General features: G+C 47.9%; 1 protein-coding gene across 1 annotated transcript in view; it reads right to left on the bottom strand.

The window, feature by feature from the left end:
* Nucleotides 1–74: 74 nt before the first annotated feature.
* Nucleotides 75–19,419, bottom strand: part of LOC124722555 (octapeptide-repeat protein T2-like) — a 62,674-nt gene continuing 43,329 nt past the window's right edge. Inside the window, exon 3 of the mRNA XM_047247697.1 lies at nucleotides 75–84. Coding sequence (XP_047103653.1) covers nucleotides 75–84 — 10 coding nt within the window. The remainder of the gene's footprint in view (nucleotides 85–19,419) is intronic.

Below are 19,419 nucleotides of genomic sequence, written 5' to 3'. Positions count from 1 at the left end.
CGAAAAAAAGCAAAGTTTGTCTTGTAACAAATATAAAACTTGTACGCTAGTCATAAAATGCCAGTTTGAATTGTTCATGTAACACTGTAATAAACACAATAATAAACCATTTAAGATGGAACTTTCGAAAGACACTTTTCCTTCTCATCCTCTGTCCTTGTCGTGCTAAAATATGTATGCATTTTACAACTGGCTAAATTCTAGGAAAATGTTCGAAAAATTTACGCAGATAAAATTTTGTTAAATTCAAACTTTGTCTACTCATTATTATCGTAATATGAAAAAAATTATGAACAAATATTGAGATAGCGGTAGCAGTTTTGGATACTATACTTCAGGAATATTCTGTAATAATCTTCTAAATTTGGGGCCGAAAAATTACAGGCTTGTACCTGGTGTCACACTGCATGTATACCATCTGAAGCGGAAAACAAAGGGTTATATCAGCAGCCTTAAGTGAGAACGATCTGAAAAAAAAAGATGTTGAAAATCAGGCTTCAGTCATGGGACATTTAGCAAGTGTAGTAAATCCTCTTAAAGCAGTTCAGATTGATGAAACAGCCGTCCATGGCTTCTGTATCGTCATTATTTTCTAGTAAATGTTTGCTATGTGTTGTAAGTTGTTTCTGTAAGTGCACTTTCTTTAAAAACATTAATTTACTTATCTATCTTCTATCATAGGTTTCTCACTTAATACAGAGAGCTTCAGGAATCTCCTATAATTTGTGCTGTTGTTGTGGTCTTCAGTCCAAAGACTAGTTTGATGAAGCTCTCCATGATACTCCATCCTGAATAACTGCTGCAACCTACATTCTCCTGAATCTGTTTAGAGCGTATTCATCTCTTGGTTTCCCTCTACAATTTTTAACCCACCCCCTCCCCCAACGTTCCGCTCCAGTACTTAGTGATCGCTTGACGCCTCAGAATATGTTCTACCAACGACCAACAAACCTTCTTATAGTCAGGTTGTACCACAAATTTCTCTTCTCCCCAATTCCATTCAGCACCTCCTCATTAGTTACATGATCTACCCATCTGATCTTCAGCATTCTTCCGTAGCACTGCATTTCAAAAGCTTCTATTCTCTTCTCGTCTAAATTATTTATCTCCAAAGTTTCATTTCCACACATGGCTACAATCCACACAAATACTCTAAGAAAGGACTTTCTGACACTTTAATCTATACTCGATGTTAACAAATTTCCCATTTTCAGAAACTCTTTTCTTGCCACTGCCAGTCTACATTTTATATCCTCCCTACTTCGTCCATCATCAGTTATTTTGCTCCCCAAATAGCAAAACTCCTTAAGTGTCTCATTTCCTAATGTAATTCGCTCAGCATCACTTGATTTAATTAAAACTCCATTATTCTCATTTCGCTTTTGTTGATGTTCATCTTATATCATCCTTTAAAGACAGTGTCCGTTCCATTCAACTGATTTTCCAAGTCCTTTGCTGGGTCTGACAGAATTACAATGTCATCGGCAAACCTTACCGTTCTTATTTGTTCCCCGAGGACTTGAAATCTTTCTCCAAATTTTTGTTTTGTTTCCTTTACTGCTTGCTCAATATACAGGTTGAATAGCATCGGAGATAGGCTACAACCCTGTCTCACACCCTTCTCAACCACTGCTTGCCTTTCGTGCTCCTGCGAGTCTTATAATTAACATATCGTTTCTGTACAAATTGTAAATAGCCTTTCGCTCCCTGTATTTGACCCCTGCTACCTTCAGAATTTGAAAGAGGCTATTCCAGTCAACACTTTCAAAAGCTTTCTCTAAGCCTATAAATGCTATAAACGTATAAGTTTCCTTAACCTGTCTTCTATGCCAAGTCGTAGGGTCAGTACTGCCTCGCGTGTTCCTACATTTCTCCGGAATCCAAACTAATCTTCCTCAGAGATCGGGGAGATCTTGCAGTTTAAAACCTGGTTCCTAAATCTTACCGTTACACAATCTATCTGAAACCTGAAACTTCCTGGCACTCCGCTGCAGATTGAAAATCTCATTCTATCTGAAACCTTGCGGTGTCTCCAGGTCTCTTCCATATAGTCAACCTTTCATGATTTTTAACCTGTGTGTGTGTGTGTGTGTGTGTGTGTGTGTGTGTGTGTGTGTGTGTGTGTGTGTGTCTAATTGTTTCAGAGCTAAATGACTCTTTAGCCCGGAGATCCGAATGGGGAACTATTTTACCCAAGAGGATGTCATTTAACCATACAGACGAGCTGCATGCTCTCGGGAAAGATTACGGCTGTAGTTCCCTCTTGCTTTCAGCCGTTCGCAGTACAAGCACAAGTAAGGCCTTTTTGGTTAATGTTAAAAGGCAAGATCAGTCAATCATGTAGACTGTTACCCCTGCAGCTACTGAAAAGGCCGCTGCCCTCTTCAGGAAACACACGTTTCTCTGGCCTCTCAACAGATAGCCCACCATTGTGGTTGCACCTACGGTACGACTATATGTATCCCTGAGGCGCACAAGGATCCCCACCAACGGCAAGGACCATTGTTGGGGGGGAGGGGTGATGATTTGTGCTATCCATCTTAAACGCGAGGACAGCAATCAGCACATCAAGGAGATGACTGACCTCGTTAAAAATCTCCAGGAATGGTAGTATTGTCATAAAAGTGCTTCATATCTGCTTTTCTTACGGCATTAAACTGAACTTCTCTGCGTATATTGTAGTAACACATTACTTCCCAAGGCGTCCAAACGATACGTAAAAGTAAAGCAATTCAGTCTGCATTGAGCGATGTGGTTACTCGACTGACCCATTTCTGTGACTAATTAAGAGATGAAATACACTACTGGCAATTACATTTGCTACACTAAGAAGAAATGCAGATGATAAACGGGTATTCATTGGACAAATATATTATACTAGGACTGACATGTGATAACATTTTCACGTAATTAGGGTGCATAGATCCTGAGAAATCAGTACCCAGAACCACCACCTCTAGCCGTAATAACGGTCTTGATACGCCTGGGCATTGAGTCAAACAGAGCTTGGATGGCGTATACAGGTACAGTTGCCCATGCAGCTTCAACATGACACCACAGTTCATCAAGAGTAGTGACTGGCGTATTGTGACGAGCCAGTTGCTCGGCCACCACTGACCAGACGGTTTCAATTGGGTAGTAGAGATCTGGAGAATGTGCTGACCAGGGCACCAGTTGAACATTTTCTGTATCCAGAAAGGCCCGTATAGGAACTGCAACATTCGATTGAGCATTATCCTGCTGAAATGTGGGGTTTCGCAGGGATCGAATGAAGGGTGGAGCCAGGGGTTGTAACACATCTGAAATGCAACATCCATCGTTCAATCTGAACAAGAGGTGACCGAGATGTGTAACCAATGGCACCCCATACCAATGACTGGGTGATACGCCAGTATGGCGATGACCAATACACGCTTCCAATGTGCGTTCACCGCAATGTCGCCAAACACGGATACGACCATCATGATGCTGTAAACCGAACCTGGAGCCATCCTAAAAAATGACGTTTCGCCATTCGTGCACCCAGGTTCGTCGTTGAGTACACCATCGCAGGCGCTCCTGTCTGTGATGCAGCGTCAAGGGTAACTGCAGCCATGGTCTCCGAGCTGATAGTCCATGCTGCTGGAAACGTCGTCGAACTGTTCGTGCAGATGGTTGTTGTCTTGCAGACGTCCCCATCTGTTGACTCGGGGACCGAGACGTGGCTGCATGATCCGTTACAGCCATGCGGATAAGATGTCTGTCATCTCGACTGCTAGTGATAAGAGGCCGTTGGGATCCAGCACGGCGTTCCGTATTACCCTCCTGAACCCACCGATTTCATATTCTGCTAACAGTCATTGGATCTCGACCAACGCGAGCAGCAATGTCGCGATACGATAAACCGCAATCGGGATACGCTACAATCTGACCTTTATCAAAGTCGGAAACGTGATGGTATGCATTTCTCCTCCTCACACTAGGAATCACAACGACGTTTCACCAGGCAATGCCGGTCAACTGCTGTTTGTGTATGAGAAATCTATTGGAAACTTTCCTCATGTCAGCACGTTGTAGGTGTCGCCACCGGCGCCAACCTTGTGTGACTGCTCTGAAAAGCTAATCATTTGCATATCACAGTATCTTCTTCCTGTCGGTTAAATCTCGCGTCTGTAGCACGTCATCTTCGTGGTGTAGCAATTTTAATGGCCAGTAGTGTAGTAAACCTCGTGCAGATGACCGTAAGCAAGCTGGTCACCCACAAATACTGTCAAAACATTCGGTAACATAGATTGCAGTTTGTCAGGAAGTGACTGTACCGTCAGCTAAAAAAATAAGTGAAGGTGTAATAATGAATGCTGTGTCCTAATTGTTTATCATTCGATATTTAATTTCCTGTGTAATGTCTTTGTTTACTTTCAAACTTCAATGTATAATTACTTTTCCCAACTCTCCCAAATTCTATTACGATAGCCACGAATTGTATAACAAGTTTAATGTGCACGTTGAGTAATCAGCTATGCAAGGGAATTGGCGCAGCAGTAGGTCATGTAAAGCGTCGAAGGATGGAGCACCTAGATTAAGCTGTTCGTGTAGTTGTCTTTGCCCCCACCCCTTCCCCCTTCCTTGTCTTTGCCCCCACCCCTTCCCCCTTCCTTGCCTTTGCCCCCACCCCTTCCCCCTTCCTTGCCTTTGCCCCCACCCCTTCCCCCTTCCTTGCCTTTGCCCCCACCCCTTCCCCCTTCCTTGCCTTTGCCCCCACCCCTTCCCCCTTCCTTGCCTTTGCCCCCACCCCTTCCCCCTTCCTTGTCTTTGCCCCCACCCCTTCCCCCTTCCTTGTCTTTGCCCCCACCCCTTCCCCCTTCCTTGTCTTTGCCCCCACCCCTTCCCCCTTCCTTGTCTTTGCCCCCACCCCTTCCCCCTTCCTTGTCTTTGCCCCCACCCCTTCCCCCTTCCTTGTCTTTGCCCCCACCCCTTCCCCCTTCCTTGTCTTTGCCCCCACCCCCTCCCCCTTCCTTGTCTTTGCCCCCACCCCTTCCCCCTTCCTTGTCTTTGCCCCCCCTTCAGTGCCTTTGCTCCCCCCTTCCCCCCTTCAGTGCCTTTGCTCCCCCCTTCCCCCCTTCAGTGCCTTTGCTCCCCCCTCCCCCCTCCCCCCTCCCCCCTCCCCCCTCCCCCCTCCCCCCTCCCCCCTCCCCCCTCCCCCCTCCCCCCTCCCCCCTCCCCCCTCCCCCCTCCCCCCTCCCCCCTCCCCCGCCCCTCGGCGGCTATCTGATTTGGTGAAGACTGCCAGTCTCACTAGCGGGATGAAAGTAGAGCTCACCATCTGCTGCATCGTCGACAGGTCTGACTGCAGACGTTTATTACAGAGCCGAGTGGAGGGTCTGAATCCTGCAGGTTCCTCGACTTGCGCCATAGGGTGGTGGGGTTTCGGGTTCCGTTGGATAGGTCAGGAGTCCACTACACACAGCAAGCAGCTACACGGGTAGCAGGGGTTGTGTGGCGTGGACTGGGCGGTTTTTTAGGTTAGATGGCCTCGGGCAAGTACAGAAAGGGCAACAGCCTCAAATGGTGCAGGGCAAAGTCAGGACATGTGGGGACCAAGCAGCAATCGGTATTGTAATTGTAAACCGTCGAAGCTGCATTGGTAAAGTACCGGAACTTCAAGCGCTGATAGAAAGTACCGAAGCTGAAATCGTTCTAGGTACGGAAAGCTGGCTGAAGCCAGAGATAAATTCTGCCGAAATTTTTAAAAAGGCACAGATGGTGTTTAGAAAGGATAGATTGCATGCAACCGGTGGTGGCGTGTTCGTCGCTGTTAGTAGTAATTTATCCTGTAGTGAAGTAGAAGTGGATAGGTCCTGTGAATTATTATGGATGGAGGTTACACTCAACAACCGAGATAGGTTAATAATTGGCTCCTTTTACCATCCTCCCGACTCAGCAGCATTAGTGGCAAAACAACTGAGAGAAAATTTGGAATACATTTCATATAAATTTTCTCAGCATGTTATAGTCTTAGATTTCAATTTACCAGATACAGACTGGGACACTCAGATGTTTAGGACGGGTGGTAGGGACAGAGAGTCGAGTGACATTATACTGAGTAAACTATCCGAAAATTACCTCGAGCAATTAAACAGAGAACAGACTTGTGTAGATAACATCTTGGACCTACTGATAACAAACAGGACCGATCTTTGCGACTCTGTATGTGCAGAACAGGGAATCAGTGATCATAAGGCCGTTGCAGCATCCCCGAATATGGAAGTTAATAGAAATATAAAAAATGGAGGAAGGTTTATCTGTTCAGCAAGTGTAATAGAAGGCAGATTTCAGACTACCTAACAGATCAAAACGAAAATTCTGTTCCGACACTGACAATGTTGAGTGAGTGTTTATGGAAAAAGTTAAAGGCAATCGTAAAATGCATTTTAGACAGGAGAGTGTTATGGGACCATTGCTTTTCACAATATATATAAATGACCTAGTAGATAGTGTCGGAAGTTCCATGCGGTTTTTTGCGGATGATGCTGTAGTATACAAGGAAGTAGAAGCATTAGAAAATTGTAGCGAAATGCAGGATGATCTGCAGCGGATAGGCACTTGGTGCAGGGAGTGGCAACTGACCCTTAACATAGACAAATTAATGTATTGCGAATACATAGAAAGAAGGATCCCTTACTGTATGATTACATGATAGTGGAACAAACACTGGTAGCAGTTACTTCTGTAAAATATCTGGGAGTATGCGTGCGGAACGATTTGAAGTGGAATGATCATATAAAATTAATTGTTGGTAAGGTGGGTACCAGGTTGAGATTCATTGGGAGAGTCCTTAGAAAATGTAGTCCATCAACAAAGGAGGTGGCTTACAAAACACTAGTTCGACCTATGCTTGAGTATTGCTAATCAGTGTGGGATCCGTATCAGATCGGGTTGACGGAAGAGATAGAGAAGATCCAAAGAAGAGCGGCGCGTTTCCTCACAGGGTTATTTGGTAACCGTGATAGCGTTACGGAGATGTTTAGCAAACTCAAGTGGCAGACTCTGCAAGAAAGGCGCTCTGCATCGCGGTGTAGCTTGCTCGCCAGGTTTCGAGAGGGTGCGTTTCTGGATGAGGTATCGAATATATTGCTTCCCCCTACTTATACCTCCCGAGATCACGAATGTAAAATTAGAGAGATTCGAGCGCGCACGGAGGCTTTGACAGTCGTTCTTCCCGCGAACCATACGCGAATGGAACAGAAAAGGGAGGTAATGACTGTGGCACGTAAAGTGCCCTCCGCCATATGCCGTTGGGTGGCTTGCGGAGTATAGATATAGATGTAGATGTAGAAGGTAAAGGTGATGTGCTACCGGTGCGACGTATGACCTTACGTCCCGCCTCCTATGCAATGCTTTCGATGTTTGTGCTTCGGGCACATGTCGCCACGGTGTGATGCTGAGCCCCTTTGTGGCGATTGTGGGCGTCCTCTTCGTGAGAGACATATATGGACCCCACCACCTTGGTGCGTCAATTGTACTGGCCTCCACTCTCCTAGATCTTTTGACTGCCCCGCATATCAGAAGGAGAAGATACAAAAATTGAAAACCTTGGACCGTCTGTCTTATTCGGTGGCCAGGAAGAAATATGACCGCCTCCATCCCGTGGTGTTGACAATGTCGTTTGCTTCAGTCGTGTCCACTCCTTCCGTAGTATCCTCACCACTATCGCGTCCCCTCTCCACCACCTCACCCCATCTGGGGTCTATGCCTCCGCTTCCCAAATCCCTCCCTTCTAAATCATCCTCCCTTGCGGCCGTTGCCCCCCCTTGATCCCAGGAGCCACTCCGCCACCGCCGCCTGAGAAGCGATCCCCTTCTCAGGCGTCCATCGGGGAAACGTTATGGACCCCGGCTTCTGAGGTCCGGCGTTCCAAAAAGGACCTTGAGCGTGAGGACTTTCTTCAGGACCAGCCCTCACCATCCCTGTGACTCATTGGTCTTCCAAGAAGGCTTCAAAGAAGTAGTCTCTATCCCCTCTCTCCACCCCAGTGCGTTTCGTCTGATGCTCCATCCGACAGTCGCTGCACCCGGCTGTCCTCAGTTTCACCAGGACGCTCTGCTGCCAGGTGCTCAGCTGGCCTGTGGTCGGCGGACGATGCTGCCCCTCCTGCACAATCCAGGAATGTGGGTGCAGCTGGCGACGACTCGATGGAACAGGATCCGCCTCCCGACGGTTGTGGCGATGTTCCCTCGAAACCTGGCCCTCTGCGGCCGTCGAGGTGACCAGCTCTTCACCCATTTCGTTCCCCCTCTTTTTTGACTAGCGATGGCCTTGTTACATTGGAACATAAGAGGTATTCGATCTAACCGGGAGGAATGAAAACTGCTCCTCCGCCTGCATTGCCTGCTCGTCCTTGGTCTCCAGGAAACGAAGTTACACCCAACTGACCATATTGATTTTACCCACTATAGAGCGATCTGACCTAACCCCTGTGGACGGTATTCCAGCTCATGGTGGGGTCATGTTGCTCGTTCGGGACGATGTCTATTACCATCCCATCCCATCGACCACCCCACTCCAAGCAATAGCTGTCCGTATTACACTTTCTGCCTTTACTCTTTCTGTTTGTACTGTCTACACTCCATCGTCATCCGCAGTTAGTTGGGCTGACATGATGCACCTCATTGCTCAGCTTCCTCCGCCGTTTTTATTGTTTGGCGACTTCAATGCCCATCATCCCTTTCAGGGTTCTCCTGCATCCTGTCAGAGAGGCTCCCCCTTCGTGAATGTTTTCAACTATCTCAATCTTGCCTGCCTCAATACTGGTGCCCCGACTTTCCTCTTCGACTCTACTCATACCTACTCCCAATGGACCTCTCGATCTGGTCTACCACGCTTGCTCGTCGGTTCGAGCGGTATGTCCTTTGACACCTATTCGAGCGACCATTTCCCTTGTGTCGTTCGTCTCCTTCACCACACCCCATCCCCTCGTCCTTCGAGCTGGAACAAACTGAAAGCTGACAGGGGACTTTACTCCTCCCTGACGACCTTTCTGGACCAAGATTTTCTCAGCTGTGACAGTCAGGTTGAATACCTCATGGCTGTTATCAATGCTGCAGAATGTTCCATTCCTCGTACTACCTCTTCTTCACGCTGCGTTTCAGTCCCCTGGTGGAATGAGGCTTGGAGAGACGCTATCCGTGATCGACGACGTGAAAAAAGCTTGTTGGGCCTCTTTCACAAGCTCCTTCAACAGTTTTACTCCCTCTTCTGTCGTCTCCTGTTCCCAGACCATGGACGTCGCCCACCCGACTCCCGCCCTCAGGCGGGTTTACCGGTTGGGCCGCGCCTTGCGTCTCTTTGCCGTGATTTTCAGCTGCCTTCTTTGTCCTGTCTTCCTCACTCCCTCCCCTCCACTCCTCCTTGGTTAGTTTCTCGGCCTCGACTTCGGATGGATCTCCTCCGCGGTCCGAAAGATTCCATCCCCCCGGTGGTGTTCCGTTCCTTTTTCCGCCAAATTTTGTGGGAGTTTCGGGATGCTGTTGTTTTTTACACTGATGGCTCTAAATCTGCTGATCGTGTTGGGTATACCTTGACGTCCTCTGTTGGAACGGAAAGTCATCTGGTGCCACCTACATGTGGGGTGTTTACTGCGGAATTGATGGCAATTTCCCAGGCTCATACCTTTATTAAACAGTCCCAACACAACCGCGTTTTGTTATGCACCGACTCGATGAGTGGCCTTCTTGCTATTGACCGGTGTTCTTCGCGCCATCCCTTGGTCTCTGCCATCCATGACCATCTCGCTGATATTCACCATGCTGCTTGTTCTATTGACTTCCTTTGGGTCCCTGGCCATGTGGGTATCCTGGGTAATGAGCTCGCTGATCGTTTGGCTGGGGGAGCAGTTACTTACCCCCCGTTTTCTGTAGCCCCTCCTGCAGCGGAATTACGGCTTCACATCAAATTCCACTTCGCACAGTCATGGGCCAATTCTTGGGAGGCTACTCCCCTGTCTAATAAACTTCGTGCAAATAAGGTGACACCAGGCCCGTGGCGTTCTTGCTTTCGCGTCTCCCGAAAGGACTCGACCACACTGTGTCGTCTCTGCATTGGTCATACTCGGTTGACCCATGATTTTCTTTTGCGTGATGAGCCACCCCCACTATGTGGTTGTGGAGCCTTCCAGTCAGTAGCCCACATTTTGGTTGAATGCCCCCTTCTTTTGGCTCTACGTGCTAAGTACAGGCTCCCCCACACTTTACCTTTGATGTTGGCTGACGATTCTCGGATGGTCTCTCTGGTTCTCGGTTTCCTCTGGGAAAGTGGTTTTTATTCTCAGTTTTAAGGTTTGTAATCTCTCTCTGGTGTTGGGGCGGGGTGGTGAGTGTTTGGGTGTCTCCCACTGTAAGCAGCGTTCGGAGATTCCTGATTCACCTCCCTGACCGAATTCCTCTTTTCTTCCCCTTTTACTCTGTTTTTACCCTTTTTTTTTTAAGGCTTGGTTAGTCTTTCTATTCCCATACGTACTTTCTACATTATAGCAGTTTTACCTTTTAAGTCACAGGTGGTCTTGCCTATGCTGCTTCAGCATAGTGTTGGGTTCGTTCTCTTGCCGACTTCCCTCATTTTGTTTTTTACCAATGACAACATGACTGCCTTTTTACGTTTTTCCCCTTTTTTGGTTTTATTGATCTGACTTTACTGAGTCGTCCCATTAGCGGAATGGTGCATATTTGAAACAAGGGACTGATGACCTTGCTGTTTGGTCCCTTAAACCTCAACCAACCAACCAACCATCTTCTGTCGTCTGGGGTGGTCTGTGCCAGCTGTCGGGCATTAAGTCCCACTACTCGATACCTGGCCTGATTTCAGGTAATGAGGTACTTGTGGACCCTGTGGATGTCTCCAACGCCTTCGGCCGCTTTCTCGCGGAGTTTTCAAGCTCCGCACATTACCACCCTATCTTCCTTCCTAGAAAAGAGGCAGAAGAGGCTCGGCGACCTTCCTTCCACTCGATAAATCTGGAAGATTATAATGCCCCCTTTACCATGCAGGAACTCGAACGTGCACTTGCACTGTCCCGGTCCTCTGCTCCGGGGCCAGATGCCATTCACGTTCAGATTCTGACACATCTTTCTCCGGCAGCAAATGCTTTCTTCTTCGTACCTACAATCGCGTCTGGACTGAAGGTCAGGTCCCCATGCGCTGGCGTGAGGCCATCGTTGTTCCCATACCCAAACCTGGGAAGGATAGACACCTTCCTTCTAGTTACCGCTCCATTTCTCTTACAAGCTGTGTCTGTAAGGTGATGGAGCGCATGGTTAATGCTCTGTTGGTTTGGATTCTTGAATCTCGACTCCTACTTACCAATGTTCAATGCGGCTTTCGTCGACGCCGCTCCGCTGTTGACCATCTTGTGATCTTGTCGACGTTCATCATGAACAATTGTTTGTGTACGTGCCAAACGGTAGCTGTGTTCTTCGACTTGAAGGCTTACGATACCTGTTGGAGAGGAGGTATCCCCTGCACTATGCACAGGTGGGCCTATGTGGTCGCCTGCCCTTTTTATTGATTCATTTTTAACCGATCGAATGTTTATGGTACATGTGGGTTCCGTATTGTCCTCCGTCTTCCTCCAGGAGAACGGAGTGCCTCAGGGCTCAGTTTTGAACGTAGCCCTTTTTCCAATGGCGATCAATCCAATTATGGATTGCATTCCACCAAACGTCTCAGGGTCTCTTTTCGTCGATGGCTTCGCGCTCTACTGCGGTGCCCAGAGAACATACCTCCTGGAGCACTGCCTTCAGCGTTGTCTTGACAGCCTATACTCATGGAGTGTGGCTAATGGCTTCCGGTTCTCTGAAGAGAACATCATTTGCATCAACTTTGGGCGATATAAAGCATTCCTTCCACCATCCTTACATCTTGGTCCCATTGTTCTCCCATTTGTGGAGACAACGAATTTTTAAGGGCTCACACTGGATAGGAAACTTTGTTGGTCTCCGCATGTCTCTTACTTGGCTGTCCGTTGTACACGTTCCCTTAATGTCCTCCATGTTCTTGTGGTTCATCTTGCGGAGCGGATCGCACTGTCCTGCTTCGCTTATATTGGTCCATAGTCCGATCAAAGCTGGATTATGGGAGCCTCGTCTACTCGTCTGCTCGGCCATCCCTCTTACGCCGTCTCAAATCCATCCATCATTGGGGGTTACGTCTTGTGACCGGAGCATTCTATACTAGTCCCACCGAGAGTCTTTATGCTGAATCTGCCGAATTACCATTGATCTACCGGCGCGATGTACTGCTTTGTTGGTATGCCTGTCGGCTGTTGTCAATGCCCGACCACCCCTCTTATCAGTCATTCTTTGCCGATTCTCTCGACCGTCAGTATGGGTTGTGCGTGTCTGCTCCACTGGCCCCTGGAGTCCGCTTTCGTCGCCTGCTTCAATTGGCTTTTGCCCTCCCTACCACCTTCATAGAGGGTGAGAGCCCAACACCACTTTGGCTCCAGGCTCCGGTTCACATTTATCTTGACCTCAGCTCGCTCGTGAAGGAGGGTACTCCGGATGTAGTGTATTGCTCACAGTTTGCCGAACTTCGTGTGCGACTTGACAGTAACACCTTTATTTACACTGATAGCTCCAAAACTTACGATGGTGCCAGCTGTGCCTTTGTCGTCGGGGACGTCACCTTTAAATACTGGCTCCTCGACCAGTGTTCCTGCTCTTCGGCCGAGCTTCTTGCTCTTAATCAGGTTGTTCAGTATGTCCGCCGCCGCCACCATTCTCTGTATGTACTCTGCTCTGATTCACTCAGTGCTCTTCAGAGCCTTGGAGCTCCATATCCGGTCCATCTCTTGGTGCAATGGATCCAGCAATCCATCCATTCTTTTGCTGATGATGGCTCTCCTGTTAGCTTTATGTGGGTTCCAGGCCATGTAGGAGTGCCTGGGAATGGGGCTGCTGATGCTGCGGCCAAGGCTGCAGTCCTCCTGCCTAGACCAGCCTCCCTTTGTGTCCCATCGTCTGACATTTGTGGGGTTGTTCGTAAGAGGCTTGTCATTATGGTGGGATACTTGGTCGTCACTTACAGAAAATAAGCTCCGGGCCATACAACCATTCCCAACAGCCAGGTTGCGGATTGGGCACTGCCGGTTTAGCCACCGCTACCTGCTATCCGGTGACCCCGCCCCGCAGTGCCCTTGTGGTGATGCATTGACAGTGTTCCATGTTTTATTGTCGTGTCCCCGTTTTAATAAATCTCGTGTTGTCCTGTCTCTGCCATCTACTTTATATGAAATTTTAGCTGATGACGCTCATTACTTTGACGGACTTGTTCAAAGACATCTAACTCTTTTAATTATTTTATCTGCGTCTTTTTAAGAACTTTCTGGTGTCCCCCGCCCCCCTTGAGTTTTACCAGATTATATGCCCACTTACATTTGGGACTGGGCGCTAATGACCTCAATAGTTGAGCGCCCTAAAACGCCACAAAACTCTCGCCTCAAGGGGCGAAATCACCAGCTACATAACTGGCAGGCCAGAAAGGACTCCTGTGAAGAGTTCCTACATCCCTCCAGCCAACCAACACCTGAATCTTCCTCTGCTAACCGGAAAAGCTCAAAGAAGTCCAACAAAGACGAACGGTCTTCTCCTTCACTGACTCGAAGACCCTCTTCGATGGTGTCATAAAGTCATACTTTCGACAGGCCACCCTCTATGTCGCCGGTGCGCACCACCAACTGTTTTTCTGCATTGGTCCCTGCAGGTCGACAGCACAAGAAAGTTGATATTTCTGTGGAGCTCGTGGAGCAGGATCCTCCTGCCTTCGTGTCCTGTAGAAGGCAGTCTCCACAGCATATCACTCAGCAGCTGTTGAGGTGACACATTGATTTTTTCCTCATCATGACTCTCCTCCAATGGGATGTTCGCGACCCTCGATCCAACAAAATGGATGAATAGTTGCTTTTGGAATTGCTGTGTCCACTTGTACTTTCTCCAGGAAACGAAATTGCATCCTCATGATCGCTTTAAACTCCAACATTTCTTCCTGGTCAACTTTGACTTTCCCCTGAGGTCAGTATTCCATCTCATGGGCGAGTCATGCTGCTCGTAGGGGATGACATGAATAGTCAACCCATCTCCCTAACTACCCTTCATCAAGCTGTTGCAGTTCGCCTTTTCCTTCCTCACTTGAACTTTTCCCTTTGCACCATTTACATCCCTCCATCATTCGATGTCACCAGACAAGACTTCCTCCAGCTTACTGGGCAGCTACCTCATCCATTTCTGCTGATGGGTGACTTTAATGTGCACCATCCTCTTGGGAGTTTTCCCAGAACTTCGCGGTAGTACCTTTGTATACGCTGATGGCTTTCGGACTGACGGTGGTGTCGGGTGTGCCTTCGTCACTGGCGCCGAAGTTTATTGGTATCGGCTTCTGGCAAACTGCTCAGTGTTTACAGCAGAGCGCTTCGCCCTGTATCAGCCCACGGAGTACACCTGGCGACACAGGCTTCCCTACTGTGTCCTGTGCTCAGCCTCTGTGCCCTTTAAGGCCTCCATGTGCTTTACACCACCCATCCGTTAGTGCAACGGCTCCAGGAAAACTGTCACTTGCTCACTCTTGATGGAGACACTATGATGTTTGTGGGTTCCTGGTCATGTCGGTCTGTCAAGAAACGAGACTGCTGACGCTGCTGCCAAGGCTGCAGTCCTCGTACCTCAGCCCACTGATCTTATATTCCCTCCAATGATCTCTGTTTCTATCTGTCAGGAGGTGATGTCGCTTTGGCATCTCCACTGGTCCTTCCTTCATGGGAATAAGCTCCAGGTTATTAAGCTTCTCACATTGGCTTGGACGACCGCCTCTCAGTCCTCCCGCAGTGAGATGGTCATTTTAACTAGATTGTGTGTTGCGCACTGCTTTTTTACATTGCCATTTAAGTGACGCTCCCCCATCACTTTGTGCACTTCGCCCCCAAGTTTTAACTATCCGCCACTTCCTGATGGAATGCCCATGTTTTAACCATTTAAGTTCCCGCTTGGGTTTGCCGTCTGAGTTACCGGCTGCTTTAGCGAACGACGCGCGGGTTGTTGACTGCGATTTACTTTTTAACCATCGTAGCAATATGGCGATGGCCATTTTATTTTCGCTATGGTGTATGTTAGACATTTCTCCATGTCCTTGCTTTTAGCTGTCTTCTTACGTCGACTGGGATTAATGTGTAGTCCTCTTTTTTAACACTCCTGTCTTCGTGTTCTATAGTTTTGACATGGGTGCGTATGATCCTCGTTTTTGCACCCTAAAAACAAAAACTGGCACATACATTGATAGATATGAAGTCAGTGAAAATGTATCTGAAGATAAAGTTTCTAGCGATTGTTTCTGGATCTTATTGTGTTTCTCTGTCGTGAGTCTAACAAGGTGAATGTAACCATATTTCTTCCTAATCATGCTGAGTCGACTATATGATGTCAATCTGGCGAGTTCGATTGCACCATCGTGTAACGTCTTATGAATCTCTGGGACCACCTACCTGTAGGCAAGTAGAATCGTGTTGCAGTGGGATGAAGATGCGCTCTCACTCTGAATTTCTCATTTTTCCCCCCCTTCCCCCCCTTCCCCCCTTTCCCCCCCTTCCCCCCTTTCCCCCTTTCCCCCCTTTCCCCCCTTCCCCCCTTTCCCACCCTTCCCCCCTTTCCCCCCCTTCCCCCCTTTCCCCCCCTTCCCCCCTTTCCCCCCCTTCCCCCCTTTCCCCCCCACTTCCCCCCCTTCCCCTCTTTCCTCCCCTCTTTCCTCCCCCCTTTGCCCCCCCCTTTGCCCCCCCCTTTGCCCCCCCCCCTTTGCCCCCCCCCTTTGCCCCCCCTTTGCCCCCCCCCCTTTGCCCCCCCCCCCTTTGCCCCCCCCCTTTGCCCCCCCCCCCTTGCCCCCCCCCCTTGCCCCCCCCTTTGCCCCCCCTTTGCCCCCCCCTTTGCCCCCCCCTTTGCCCCCCCCTTTGCCCCCCCCTTTGCCCCCCCCTTTGCCCCCCCCCTTTGCCCCCCCCCCTTTGCCCCCCCCTTGCCCCCCCCCTTGACCCACCCCCCTTTGCCCCACCCCCCTTTGCCCCACCCCCCTTTGCCCCACCCCCCTTTGCCCCACCCCCCTTTGCCCCACCCCCCTTTGCCCCACCCCCCTTTGCCCCACCCCCCTTTGCCCCACCCCCCTTTGCCCCACCCCCCTTTGCCCCACCCCCCTTTGCCCCACCCCCCTTTGCCCCACCCCCCTTTGCCCCACCCCCCTTTGCCCCACCCCCCTTTGCCCCACCCCCCTTTGCCCCACCCCCCTTTGCCCCACCCCCCTTTGCCCCACCCCCCTTTGCCCCACCCCCCTTTGCCCCACCCCCCTTTGCCCCACCCCCCTTTGCCCCACCCCCCTTTGCCCCACCCCCCTTTGCCCCACCCCCCTTTGCCCCACCCCCCTTTGCCCCACCCCCTTTGCTCCCCACCCCCCTTTGCCCCCCACCCCCTTTGCTCCCCACCCCCCTTTGCTCCCACCCCCCTTTGCTCCCCCCACCCCCCTTTGCTCCCCCCACCCCCCTTTGCTCCCCCCCCCCTTTGCGCCGCCCCCCCCTTTGCGCCGCCCCCCCCTTTGCGCCGCCCCCCCCCCTTTGCGCCGCCCCCCCCCCCTTTGCGCCGCCCCCCCCTTTGCGCCGCCCCCCCCTTTGCGCCCCCCCCCCTTTGCGCCGCCCCCCCCCTTTATTTATTTGGGATCTCATGTGCATCTGTTGCGAGGAGCTGTAGGCCCAAACTTCGTATTGATGGAAGATGGTGATCGACCTCTTAGAGTACAGGTGGTTGGTGTTTGTTTGGAACAGGAAGATACTGCACGCATTGGCGCTTTCTATTCGCTCTCGCGATTTGAGTCCCATAGGGCATATCTGGGATGCACTAGGAAGGCGAGTTGCATCACGTCTGCATCCAACACCAACTCTCAAAGGCTTGTGAGCAGCTCTGCTGGAAGAATGGGTTTTATTGCCTTGACTAAATCATTCACAGCATGCACCCGTCGTCTTCGGGCCTGTATTGCTACACAGGTGATCTCACTCCATACTGAGCACATTAACAAGTTGTCGGAATGTGTGTACAAATCCATTAAGTAGGAAAAACGAACATTTTGTCTAACGTTATGTACGTAACACTTATTTACGTTCCGTATTCTTTATATTGTTACTACTTTACTATCACATGTTTATACTGTTCGTGGCAAAATAAACGCAACCTTCTAAAATTTAATTTGCTTTAATTATGGACACCAGTGTATTTCGTGGTTTGAAATTCAAAAAAGCTTTTACATATTTATGTAAAAGTCCTATTTCCTCAAACCTTTAATTTCCATACCCGTAGGACTTAAATTGTGATCAAATTACCAAACGGCTGTAGTTAGATATTAAAAAGCTTTACACGAACGTACCTGTGCAAAAAAACTTCATACTGTAGAAAAATTTATTTTTATAAAGTTCTGATGAGCAGATAACCGACCTCGTGCATTTAATTCAAACTGTACTCAAATATAACAATTCAGATTTCAATGAAGTTTTATCAGCAGTCAGACTCTCTTGCAATGGGTAGTCCGTTAGCTAATATTCTTGTTGACATTTTCATAAATTCCTTAGAGAAATTAATGTTTTAGCAGCCAAGAGGTGTTCTTTCGTACTCCAGACATATAGACATTTAATTTACAGATGGCCTAATAAAGGCGCTCGTCTATCCTTCAAAATTTTAACGAATATCAAGGAAAAAATTTCTTTAAAATATGAGTCCGAAAAAGAGTTCCGCGAGTAAATTTATTTGAATCTGACAATACTTGATATCAGCCGGCCTGGGTGGCCGAGCGGTTCTAGGCGCTAGTCTAGAACCGCGCGATCGCTATGGTAGCAGGTTCGAATCCTGCCTCGGGCATGGCTGTGTGTGATGCCCTTAGGTTAGTTAGGTTTAAGTAGTTCTAAGTTCTAGGGGACTGATAACCTCAGATGTTAAGTCCCACAGTGCTCAGAGCCATTTGAACCATTTGAACTTGATATCAATATTTCTTTCACTGTTTCTCGCAAGGAAACCACTGATCGAATAGAGCCGTCCTGTTTAACACACCTTCATTCGCACAAAAACCTTTTTTCATTCTTCCATCCATTGAGCTGTTTCTACTCCTTAAGCCGACGAAAATTCGATGCTGGGGTTAATTTAAATCAAACTATTGCAGTCAGTAATGAATACGAACCAAAAGTAGTGGACAATGTTTCGAAAAAATGAAACCAATAATAATTACTCTCGGCACTTCTCCCAATAAAGAAAATAAGAAATTTTTTTCTATCCAGTTTTTACGCCCTGTATCTTGCGGAATTCAAATTGCTGTTAGATCTAAAGAACATCTCTTTGGAAAAAAGGTCATTTATGTTCTATGCCGATCGTTGATTAATCACAGGCCATAAGCATAAGAAAGTTGATGACGTCAGTATCCTGCACACAGAAGAAAGGCTTAAAACGTAATATCCTTGAAGAATTAGAAAATTTCAGACTCCTTTCTTTTAACGACTGTTTTATTCTGAATCAACAGTTGGTTACGTAATAAAAATTTCTTCAGTGGTGCAAAGCCTTCACTTACAAATGCAAAAAACTCTCTACTTCTACTCATAGTAGACTCTAAAACATGGTTTTCCTCTCCCCTCGTTATTACGTTGTAGTCGTTTTCACACAAGACGTATAGAATAATTGCTGTTGCATTCTCATGTCTACATTTCAATTAGCATAATACTAGCTACTGACTTGTTAGGTTATCGCTTATGTGTTAAAATATTTTTGTAATTTAAGCAGGTGATCTGTTAGATTCTTAATAGATGGCACGACTTGGTTTGTGTCCAAGCTGTGGCAACTTCGGCCACTTTTTCCTCTTACAGCACTTAGCGGCGTGTAGTGTGCTACGCCATGTAGCTACAATTTTACAGGCAATTACGAACTTCATATCAGTTCCAATGTTCAGAATTTTGCGTGGTTTAAATATTATCTTCTTATGAAGTATTTTGTACGAGAAGAGCATTTTACTCTTAAATCTCTTGCTACATGTAAGTATAGCATCTTCATAAACCCGATCGGCACAATAACCCTCTATTATCATTTTTCTGTGTTAATGGTTTTGTATTCTTTTTAGGTTATTGTTTGAATTTGATGATGAAGATGCCAATAGTTGGCGTAGAAACAAAGTTCAAGTAAAATCTTTTGCAGCCAGTTGGCTGTATTACACATATCACATGCTTGTACACTTGGTGTCCCACTGCCATGTTTAAAATTGTAAGATTTTGAAATGATATAAATTTCCTTTAAATATATTTTTAAACATTAGATTAGCTTTTTATTTGCTCTGTGTCTACATGTTCGAAAAACAGTAAATTAAGAATGACTTTTTAAGGCGAATATTTGT

This window comes from Schistocerca piceifrons, chromosome X, assembly GCF_021461385.2.
Source record: "Schistocerca piceifrons isolate TAMUIC-IGC-003096 chromosome X, iqSchPice1.1, whole genome shotgun sequence".
NCBI lineage: Eukaryota > Metazoa > Arthropoda > Insecta > Orthoptera > Acrididae > Schistocerca > Schistocerca piceifrons.
The sequence above is the reverse complement of the archived record's forward strand: the minus strand, read 5'-3'. Positions and strand labels throughout refer to the sequence as shown.